At 33.8% G+C, this 11,282-nt stretch overlaps 1 protein-coding gene across 1 annotated transcript; it reads left to right on the plus strand.

The window, feature by feature from the left end:
• Positions 1–273: 273 nt before the first annotated feature.
• On the plus strand, positions 274–4,017 carry LOC149211110 (uncharacterized). The gene is made up of 4 exons (XM_089396911.1): positions 274–479; positions 564–1,912; positions 2,181–2,400; positions 2,930–4,017. The coding sequence occupies exons 2-4, from the start codon at positions 1,421–1,423 to the stop codon at positions 3,598–3,600; spliced, it is 1,383 nt and encodes a 460-aa protein (XP_089253037.1). The 5' UTR covers positions 274–479; positions 564–1,420; the 3' UTR covers positions 3,601–4,017.
• Positions 4,018–11,282: the final 7,265 nt, after the last annotated feature.

The following is an 11,282-nucleotide window of genomic DNA, read 5'->3' on the forward strand; positions in this document are numbered from 1 at the left end:
CAATAGCCGGTGTCTGTTTAACTTGCGGGGAAGCGCGCCGGTGTCGTCCGCACCACGTCAAAGAGAACAGAAACTCCATCGGGTTCGGAGGAGATAAAAACAGAAGCCTCCGGCGACACGTAGGATTTTGCACGTGGAATGCCGGGAAGTGTTGTCGGCGGCGAGTAAAAATAAAGGTGAAGTTCGAGGAAAGGTACTGCTCTTTTAACCCCAGGTTAAAATGTACGCGTTATCACTCGTTTTCACACCCCTGGTAATTGTGTTTTTGTAACCTGGGTTGCAATGGTCCAAAAATGTCCCCATGGCATTTATTCATTTGCTTCATGTGTCTGTAAACTCTCTTTTAAAGTCGGCCCAGGGTCGCAGCATTTGAGACTCAGAGTGCAGAGATAAAGAGGAAGGATCAAGAAGCGATGTGAGTTGTCGTCGGTGAGATGAAGGAAGGAATCGGCAATGGCTTGGTTCCGGTAAAAATTTCGGTATGTACTGCAAAAAATCTGTTTGTCTGGTACTGATTTCCGTGCAATTTCGAGTGGCCTGTAAGAATCTTGCGTGTTTTGCAGCCATTTGCGTGAGAGTTTGAACAGCCTGTGAAAATCTGCGCGTCCTGTACTAAAATTTGCAAAGACCTGAACGAAAACTGCACATTCAGCACAAGTATCTCTGCAAATTTCAGCAGACTAGTTTTAGGGGCAAATTGGGGAAAACTCTGCAAAACAGGCATTATTAGTCATCATTTTGGGAAAAAATGAGCTGTTTGTAGACGGTGGAAGCACATTCCTCTGAGGATTATAGCTAAAAACTTAGAGAAAATTGTGCCCTTGAGAATATTTCATGGCGAAAATCACCAGCGGTCTGTATTCTTAATTTTGTAATTTTCTCTAATTGTTGAGTCGCGGATGGAATATCTGTTAATTTCGGATAGATGTTCTTTGTACGACATAATTTCCCAGAGTAAATTCTTTCAAATTTTGGATACGGTACATCCTTTAAAAGTGCGAAGCTGAAATTGTTGAGATAAATGCCGGGATTAAAGCATTTTTCGAGTTTATAGCAGAAGAAACCCCCGGTTTTGCAGCCGTAGCCTTTGCAATTGTTGAGTCCTTTTTCACAATTTTCATTTTCTCAGCTCCGCTTTAATTTTTTTTTATTTTGCAAGTAGAAAGAAAATCCGATATTGAATCTCCCTCAACTACAAAACTTTGGAGGAAGCACCGGCTTTGAAGCCTTTAAATGTTAAAAGTTCGAGAAGACAATCCGGATTTGAAGCCTCTAAAATGCTCAAAAGCTTTGGATAAAATCCGGGTTTGAAGCTTTTGACGGTTTTTAGGCTCCTCCGTCTGTTCGAGGGATAGACAACGGCACTAAAAATATCAAACGAGTGTTAGAGAGAAGAAAAACCTGTACTCTGAGTCGGATAATGCCAGCTCTTATGAAGATTAATCTGTTGAACACCAAAGCTTCGGCCAGGATGAACGATGCATCGAGTAAACCTGTGATGGTCAAATCAAAGCTCAAGAGGATTTTTGAACGGCAATTTCAAGGAGTTTTGAGGAATTCCTGTGTTGAAAACCCCCCTTCCCAAGCCCTTTCACGCGTATTTCCCGATCCTCGTCCTCCTGGAGAATCATCAGGGCTGCATGATAACAACAACAACACTAATGACAATAATTTGAATGTCCCTAGAATAGCAAGCAATTATTTTGGCGGCAGTGGTAGCTATCACGAGCCGAGCTCTCTCTGTCTGACGGAAATGGTCTACGACTTCATGGAAAATGGGGGTAAAAACTCAGACTGTGGCCGTGCTCGCTGTAATTGGTTCAATGGACTTTACAGTGGAGATGGAAATGGAGACAGTGGAGACGATCCTAAATCTGCTTTTGCACCAGGCGAAGTCTGTGATATTCTTAAGGTATATTTTTTATTTTATTTTTTTTGGAGGGGGGTTTGGAGGGAATGGGTTCTGCATTTATAGCTTTTCAATTGCTTTCATTTTGCAACGCTTAGAGATCATAGTCAAAGCAATCCACCGCCCATCAATGAAAATCAGAGGAAAATTGATGAAATGTACAGCTGATGATCATGGCTGGCGTCTACCAAATTTTTCAGGGCTAAATTAGGGAAATGGTTTCTGTTTCATTAGGTTTCTTTTGTTCTGATATATTTTTCCGTGTTCGCAGAGTATTGTACCCTGTGCTAGTATATGGGAGAGGAACCTTTTGGCGGATGTTTCCAAGCTTGTAGAAGCAGTGAGTCATGAAGGAAATACTGTTTGCAAGGACAAGGAGGACTGCACAAATGGCTGCCTTAGACGAGCTGTAATGAATCGACTTAGGTCTTCTGGATACAACGCTGCAGTATGCAAATCAAGATGGGATCATGCCAACGGATATCCTTCAGGTAAGACTAAATAGCCGTATCATATTTTATTGTTAGCCACTGTCCAAAGACTCTGATGTTTAAGATTCCAACAAAGCATCGGATATATATCAGAATATTTTACCCTCAAATAATCATATTATTAGCACAGAGCCGAGCACATTTGCCCAGATATCCCCAAAATTCCATGATCATGTTTTATGTTTTTCTTTGAAAATCCTTTCTGAATTACAGTCATCTGGTCTATATATGATCTCTTTTATTTGAAACCCATCTGGTCTATGGGTTTCTTTTCCTAGGGTCAGAGCTTGGAGTCCAATTTAGTCTTTATTTTGTAAAAGAATTGGATTAAGAAGCATCAGTTTATTGTAAGATTTCCGAATTTTTTAAAGGACTGGATTAAGAAATGCCAGTTTTTTGTAATATTTTATTTCCGTGGTAGAACATCTCAATTCACAATCGAAATTAGAGCATCTGAGGAATGGCTGAATAGTGATATGGTTATTTTCCTACTTGCCCCTAATATTGTTAACTCCCATAATTTTTGCAGGAGAATACGAATACATTGACGTTATTGTTGAAGGATCGATGGGGAAATCTGAGAGACTGATAGTTGATATTGATTTCCGATCACAGTTCCAGATCGCCCGATCCACAGGCCATTATGGTGCTGTGTTGAATATGCTTCCAGTTATTTTTGTGGGGAAAGAAGATCGGCTGCAGCAAATTGTTGGCATTGTCTGTGATGCTGCCAAGCAATCCTTAAAGAAAGAAGGGTTACACATTCCTCCTTGGAGAAGGTTCGAGTACATGAGAGCAAAATGGCTGTCTCCATACAGAAGAACTACTAATGAAGCCCCTCATGCTTCTTTCAATACTAATGAAGCCCCTCATTCTTCTTCTGAAAAAACTGATATAAATAAAGAAGTAACATCCATTGCTGTCAAAGGCTCAGGATGGGGTTCGAGGTTTACCAGTGAGTTCGAGCTACAGTTTCGCAGTAATGGAATTCCCCGTCATCAAATGAAAGAAATCAATAGAAGAGACAAGGATGTTAAAGATAACCATCCAATTCCCCCCCCGGACGATCAAATAACTGTTGTGGTATCTGAATGGCAACCCCCGGCTGTCAAGCCAAAAGCATTACAGAGAGGGGGTAAAAAAATTGCTACAGGATTGGCATCCATGTTAAGAGAAGCTGGCCTGAGTTCCAAGTCCTAGAAGCATATTTCGTTCCAGCCTGAAGTTCCGGCACAACTAATTTTCATTAATCATCTGATAATCCACCCCCCACTCGGCCTGTGGTTTTGGTACAAAAAAAATATAGTTACAATATATATGTTCCTTTTAAGGATGTAATTAGCATATGGTGTCCTCTTCGGTCTATAGTCTGACTCAACAAAACAATACATAATATTTCTAGATTGGTTAAATGGAATAGGTATCTTGAGGTAAAGGTAAAGCCATCTATACATATTTGAGCTATTAGACTAACGAGCTACGAGTCCTACTGTTTTGGTGAGAAGAAAGATTAGCGATGAAGAAGTGACTGTAATTTTTTGCGAAAGTAGGGCCTGTTGGCTCCGAGATTGTGATGAATAAGAAGATAAAAAAAGGAAAAAAAAGTCGAAAAATCTATGTTTGACCAGTAAAGCAGGCTCAAGGCTTGATGTTCTTAGTGTCTTGAACATGTCTCTGTTGCATCACAGGATCCATATATGAAATTCAATAATCAGAGTATGTATGAAAGGCTTTTTGGCAGAAGCAGATCAGAAGCCAGTTATATGTTATGTATTGCTTGCTTTAGACTAAATAAGCATTCAATTAAGTGAAAAGATGCTGTCATTTTGTTATATAGCAAGCCAAAGTTCATTTTTGGTTACAGAGAAAAATAGAAGGCTTCCATATTATGGGTAATAAAAATGTTCTGTGAATGACATCTTGGACATTGTCTCATGAAATTCAGATATTTTGCTTACCAAAATTTTCATGAATAAACATAGAAGACTCTTAAAAGGGGGAAGTGGTGTTATTCATGGTTTCTGAAGAGCAGATGTGAGTAAAGGCAGACAGAGGATGCAGACCATTCATTGTTTTAATTTTGTTATGAATTCTCAACTTCTGTTTTGATTTTGTTATGAATTCTCAACTTTTAAGCCTGGTTTTAAATTCATTTCTCTAGCTTTATCCTACGAACATGTTTTAAATGTTCGACTTTATGAAATTTAATGAAAAATTCAAAAAGCAAACCCTCACTCAAGAGTCTGACCCAGCAAAGTTATTTTATCGTTGTATCATATCATACGAGACTGCTGTTTCCCCTCGTACTGATTACAGTCTCGGGTAATGCTAAAGCAGAATCTCGTTTCAATGCGGTTTTTGATATTCGGACAGGGCCTGGCCTGTGACTACAAATAACTGAACTAAACAAAACTGTAGACTCATTATAATTTCAACCGACTCGTGTCACCTGGCACGGCAATGGAACGATAGAATTTGAGAAAAAGCATCAAACGTGTGACCACTGAGACGTGTAGCAGAAAAGCCTGTGTCCGGTAAGCGGGTTCAGGCCCCTTGTAAAACGGCATTATTTATAGTACTGCAGCGGTAGTACCAGTACTACAACCCTCTTTGGTAAGGGTCACCATCCGCGTAATGGGAGTGGGCGCTACTGGGGCCGGGATGGGGTAGAGCGTACGAGTCGAGAATGACGACATTATAACATTATATGAACAAATGTGTGGTTAGGCTAACTTATATTCCCTAACTCTGATTTATATCTTTTTTAACAAGGTGGGGACTGTGCACCCGGGGATGGTGACACCTTCGAATTATTGCCTTTGATTTTTTAAAATGTATGTGGATGAGGCCTTCGTTTTTATAACGTACATTATGTCATCCATTGTACCCAGAAGCCTTGACATGACCTAATCATTTAACATGTAGTGTGTGTACCGTGACAGTGGACATGTTCCTGTGGGATGGAACCGTGCTTTTGGATAAAGATAAAAAGAAGCATTGCGCGTTCAAAGTAATATTTATTTTAATCATTACAAACGTCCTTTCATACTTTTAGGATAAAGTAAAATGGAGGACATTCAACCAACCTGAATACAACTAAGGATTTTTTTTCAACACTGTGGGCTTACCCAGTAAATATCTGAGATAATTCCAAAATCGCTTTAACGGCTACATACCACATCCGATAAGAAAAATCAAATTTGTCCTTTCAAAAGTGAATGGAGAGAAATCACTTTATGAATGGTTGGCCATTTTTTCAACATCTGTCTTATTCCATGCAAAAGTGTGACCACTAGAGATCATACATTTGTCCATCCAAAGGTGGCTGGCCGGTTTGCATAACGTTATTCCTATGGGCTGAAAGTAACATTTTGGCTCTAAGCTCAGGATAAAATCTGGGTTCAATTATTGATAAATTTTCATATATTAAGGAAAACTGAATTTAGAAATATAATATCTCTTGTAAATTTTGTAATGTTTATAACCTTGGTGAATAGCACTTGCTATAAGAAGTGAAAAAGAGCCATCACTCTAATCTACTTTTCATATATATGAAAAAGTGGAATGACGATAATCAACTTTTCATAAATATCTGAAAAGTGAATTTAAACATATAATGTTTATGGTAAGAGTGAATTTAAAAATATAATATTTATGGTGAAGGGAGCAATCGATTAGAGAGGACATTATATTATTATTTAATTAAACTAATAATAAGAGTATTTCTTATTACTAATTTTAACAAAATCATTATAATGATACTTTATTAATTTCATTCATTCAATAGAATGAAAATTTTGAATTTACTTTATTAATTTAATTCATTGGAATTTAAAATCATTATAATGATACTTTATTAATTTAATTCATTTAATAGAATGAAAATTTTCAATTTACTTTATTAATTTAATTCATTGGAATTTTTGTGTTTTACGGTTATGAATTTTGGAACTTTAAAGAAATTTGCTGTAAAATAAATTTATTATATAAACAAGAAATTTAGTCTCGGATAGCTTCCACTTTAAATTCAAATGATTTTGTTTGGTTAATAATATATTTCTTTTTTTATGACCACTTAATTTTTTTTATTTTTTTTATCCATGTTATTTGTATTTCATCTCATACCAATTTATTTATTTATTTTTGTATATTTTTTAGAAATTTAAAACGAAAACATTTTCTCTTTTTCTACATGTTTTCATTTCTATGGTTTTCATTTCTACTTAAGTGAAAGTGTTATCCAATAAAAAAGAAATTCAAAAAGAAAACTCTCTCACCGTTTTTGGATGTTTTTATTTCTACTTAAGTGAAACTGTTACCCAATGAAAAAACCTACATATATAGATTCTTGCCTGTACATTCTCACCATTACTCAACTCAAAAAATTGTGCTTCTAAAAATTTTGGCTCCTTATTTCTTATAAATCTTTGTTCCTTATTTCCTTAAGAAACAAAAAGCCTATTTCAAAAAGGTCCTTATGACCCCAATGACTATTCAGCCTCTCACAGTGATAAATATTTTTGTTTTATTACGCATTTTAATTCTTACCATTCTATATCCACCTCCTCACCCTAGTGCTAATCTCTCTTCTCTATTGACAATAATTATTCAAATCTATAAATCTAACCTAGTGCTTGGAAAAACCTTAAATCTAACCTAGTGCTTGGACAAGGGGTTTACCAAATTCCTTGCTCATGTCGCGAAGTCATACATTGGTCAAACTCGCACATATTTAAAATTCCGTCTTAACAAACATATAACCAACACTTTTGACAACTACAATTCCAAATTAACTATTGCATAACACTCTCACAATTATAAACAATTCATTTGCTATGAGCAAACCAATTATTTTTCTTGAACAACTTATTACATCTCTTTATTATTAGAAAAGTGCTACATCTCTTCATTATTGGAGAAGTGCTTGAAATTGAAAAGAATCCTAATAATTTTAATAGAGATGATAGTTACAAACTTAACTAATCTTGAGATGATAGTTACAAACTTAACTAATCTTGAAAACACATTAGTCATTAAATTAGCCATTAAGTTTACCCCCTATTTGATGGTTTTAACTAATCTTGAAAACGCATTAGCCATTAAATCAACCATTAAGTTTTCCCCCCTCTTTGATGGTTTATTCTCTTCTTAATTAACTTGTAATCATTAACACCTTATTCTCTAGAGTAAAATACTCGAACTCCCTCCCATTTTATATAGTTATATTCCTTTTGACTTGTTCTTCAAAGTCTATAATTTTAATATTTGTCATGATCTTCCCTTTCTCCACTTGGTTTTTATTTTTGGATTCAAAATGTTTTCTCACATAATATGTTTATCTTTAATCTCCCTTTATTAAAGGCTTAGTCTAACTTATAGACGAAATGAGCTTTTTCACAACATGTTTCTTGTTAATTTTAATAAAAAAATCCAGTAAAGATTTTTAAAATCTTGAGTTTAAGGGGTTTTTCAGGGTTCTGAATCCATTTATGCATTCAAAAATACATTCTAAATAATAAAAAATCTCATTCTTTCTTGAAATTGTTTGGCCGGATTTTGGTGAAAAAGTCTAGAATTCTAGTGAAAAAGTCTATTTTATCTATCAATTAGACTAAACCTTTATTAAATTACTTTTACTTTTATTTTTAAATTTATTATTTACCATTGTGTAATTGCTTATCAAATGCTTCTTTAATAAGTTGTTTATTTTTATTTGTTATTATTTCTGATTTAGGGGCATCTATAAAGTTTGTATTTTTCTAAGTTTTTATTTGTTTTCTAGGGCATTTTAGAGTGGTCATATGTAGAAGAACTGGAAAGATTTTCTTTAATTAGGAGGTTGAGCATGTACTAGAGTTTGTTCGCAGTTATTTGCTTTCTAATAATAGATGAAATAAACCTATTCTTCCCCATCTTTGCTTCTTTAATAAGTTGTTTATTTTTTATTTAGGGGCATCTTTAAAGTTTGTATTTTCCTGAGTTTTTATTTGATTTTTAGTGGATTTTAGAGTGGTCATGTATGGAAGAATTGGAAAGATTTTCTGCGAAAATCAGGGTGAGCATGTATTGGAGTTTGTTGGGAGTTAATTGAGGAATTTGATTTCTTATGTTCTAATAATAGATGAAATGAACCTATTCTTGGTTCTAGACTTATCTCCTCTACATATTTTATAACTTCAAACTTTGTAAAGTGGAGAAAAAGAAAGAAAAAAAGGGGAATCGTGAATGTTTTAATAAAATATGAATACATGTGATGTCTAGTTGGGCATTATCATCTATTTTCATAATAATTAGTAAAATTCTATTATTTTCCCCAAGGAAAAAACATAATTTTTTCTAAAAAACCAAATTATATGTTGTATATGTTCATAAGCATTCAATCATACCAATCAACAAAATTATGTTGTATATGCTCCATAAGCATTCAATCATACCAATCAAGATTGTACCCAGAAAAATAAAGCGATGAGATAGAACACTCAAGAACAAACATTGGGGCTAAGTAAAAATACTTAGCAACCCTTTCTTACTTTTCTTTTTTTCCACTTTCGGCCAACCTCCTAAATTAGGAATTACAGTTACAATTGGTAGTTGATTTCCCTCCACTATCATCTGATTTTCCTTATCTGACTCCAAGTTCTATCTTTTAAATACAAATCCCAAAACATTTTCTTAATATTTGTTAAACTTAAGCTTTGTGTATCTGTAATAATGGGTGAAGAATCTAGTCAAAGCATTGAACATTCCTTAATTTATACATAATTTATCTCTAAGAATTAACTAATATTATAAAGTTGACTAAGGTGTAGTCTAACTTGTAGATGAAATGGCTATTTTTCTGACCAATCAAATTTTTTTTCTTGAAATACTTATTACATCTCTTTATTATTAGAGAAGTGCTTGAAATTGAAAAGAATCTCAATAATTTTAATAGAGATAATATTTACAAACTTAACTAATCTTGAAAACACATTATTCATTAAATTAGCCATTAAGTTACCCCCCTCTTTGACGGTTTATTCTCTTCTTAATTAACTCATAATAGTTAACACCTTATTATTCGGAGTAAAATCCTCGAACTCCCTCCCATTTTATATATTTATATTCTTTTTGACTTGTTCTTCATAGTTTATAATTTTAAGATTTGTCATAATCCTCCTTTTCTCCACTTGGTTTTTATTTTTGGATTCGAAATATTTTCTCACATAATATGTCTAGCTTCAATCCCCTTTTATTAAAGGCTTTTCTAACTCCCTCCCATTTTATATATTTATATTCTTTTTGACTTGTTCTTCATAGTTTATAATGTTAATATTTCTCATAATCTTCCCCTTTCTCCACTTTGTTTTTATTTTTGGATTCGAAATATTTTCTCACATAATATGTCTACCTTCAATCTCCTTTTATTAAAGGCTTTTCTAATTTATAGACGAAATGACATTTTTTCAGGATACGTTTTAGGGTTTATTTTAATAAAAAATCAGACAGAGATTTTTAAAAACTTGAGTTTAAGTAGTTTAATGAGCAGAATTCGAATGCCTCAAGGGTTTTTCAGGGCATTTAATCCATTTATGCATTGAAAAATGCATTCTAAATAACGAAAAATCACATTTTTTCTTGAAATTGTTTTGCCAGATTCTGGTGGAAAAGTCTAGGATTCCGTTGAAAAAATCTATTTATTAAATTACTTTTATTCTTATATTTTAAATTTATTATTTACCATTGTGTAATTTCTTATCAAATGCTTCTTTAATAAGTTGTTTATTTTTATTTGTTATTATTTCTGATTTAGGGGCATCTTTCAAATTTGTATTTTCCTAAATTTTATTTGATTTTTAGCGGATTTTAGAGTAGTCATGTACAAAAGAATTTGAAATATTTTCTTTAATTAGTAGGTTGAGCCTGTATTAGAGTTTGTTAGGAGTTATTTGCATGTATTAGAGTTTGTTATTTGATTTCTAATAATAGATGAAATAAACATATTCTTCCCCATCTTTGATAGGGATTTTCTTTAATTACTAGGTAGAGCACGTATTGGAGTTTGTTGGGAGTTAATTGAAGAATTTGATTCTTATTTTCTAATAATACATGAAATGAATCTATTCTTGGTTCTAGACTTATCTCCTCTATATATTGCATAAATTCAAACTTGTAAAGTGGAGAAAAAGAAAGAAAAAAAGCCAAATGGTGAATGTTTTAATAAAATATGAATACATGTACTGTCCGGTTGGGCATTATCATCTATTTTTCACAATAATTAGTAAAGTTCCATTTCTTTCCCCAAGGAAAAAACATAATTTTAATAAGAATTCAATCATACCAGTCAACAAAATTATGTTTTATATGCTCCATAAGCATTCAATCATACCAGTCAAGACTGAATCCAGAAAAATAAAGCAATGAGATAGAACACTCAAGAACAAACATTAGGGCTAAGTAAAAATAGTTAGCAACCCTTTCCTACCTTTCTTTTTTTCCACTTTCCGCCAATGTCCTAGATTAGGAATGAAAATTACAATTGATAGTTGATTTCATTCCCCTAACTCTCTAAAGGCAGAAAAACTGATTCGTCTGATTATTCCATAGGTAGGTTATTGTTATATACATTAGGAGTGATTGTTCAGTTCATCTCCCGATGACTGTTCACATTCCTGATTTATTTATTTACAAATTCCTTCAATCATGAATATTAGGTGTCAACATTCCCCCCCTTAATCTGAAGGGATGTTGGTGAGTCCAAGCATCATTCTGAATCGTTCAAGCTTTTCCTTTCCAAGTGCTTTGGTGAAGATGTTTGCAATTTGATCATTTGTGGAACAATGACGGAGATGGATTGTTTTGGCCTCAACATGATGTCGAATCAGAGGATATTTAGTATTGAT

The sequence above is a fragment of the Pinus tabuliformis genome, chromosome 1_2 (genome assembly GCF_031772625.1).
Source record: "Pinus tabuliformis cultivar Carrire ecotype Pingquan chromosome 1_2, CPIR1, whole genome shotgun sequence".
NCBI lineage: Eukaryota > Viridiplantae > Streptophyta > Pinopsida > Pinales > Pinaceae > Pinus > Pinus tabuliformis.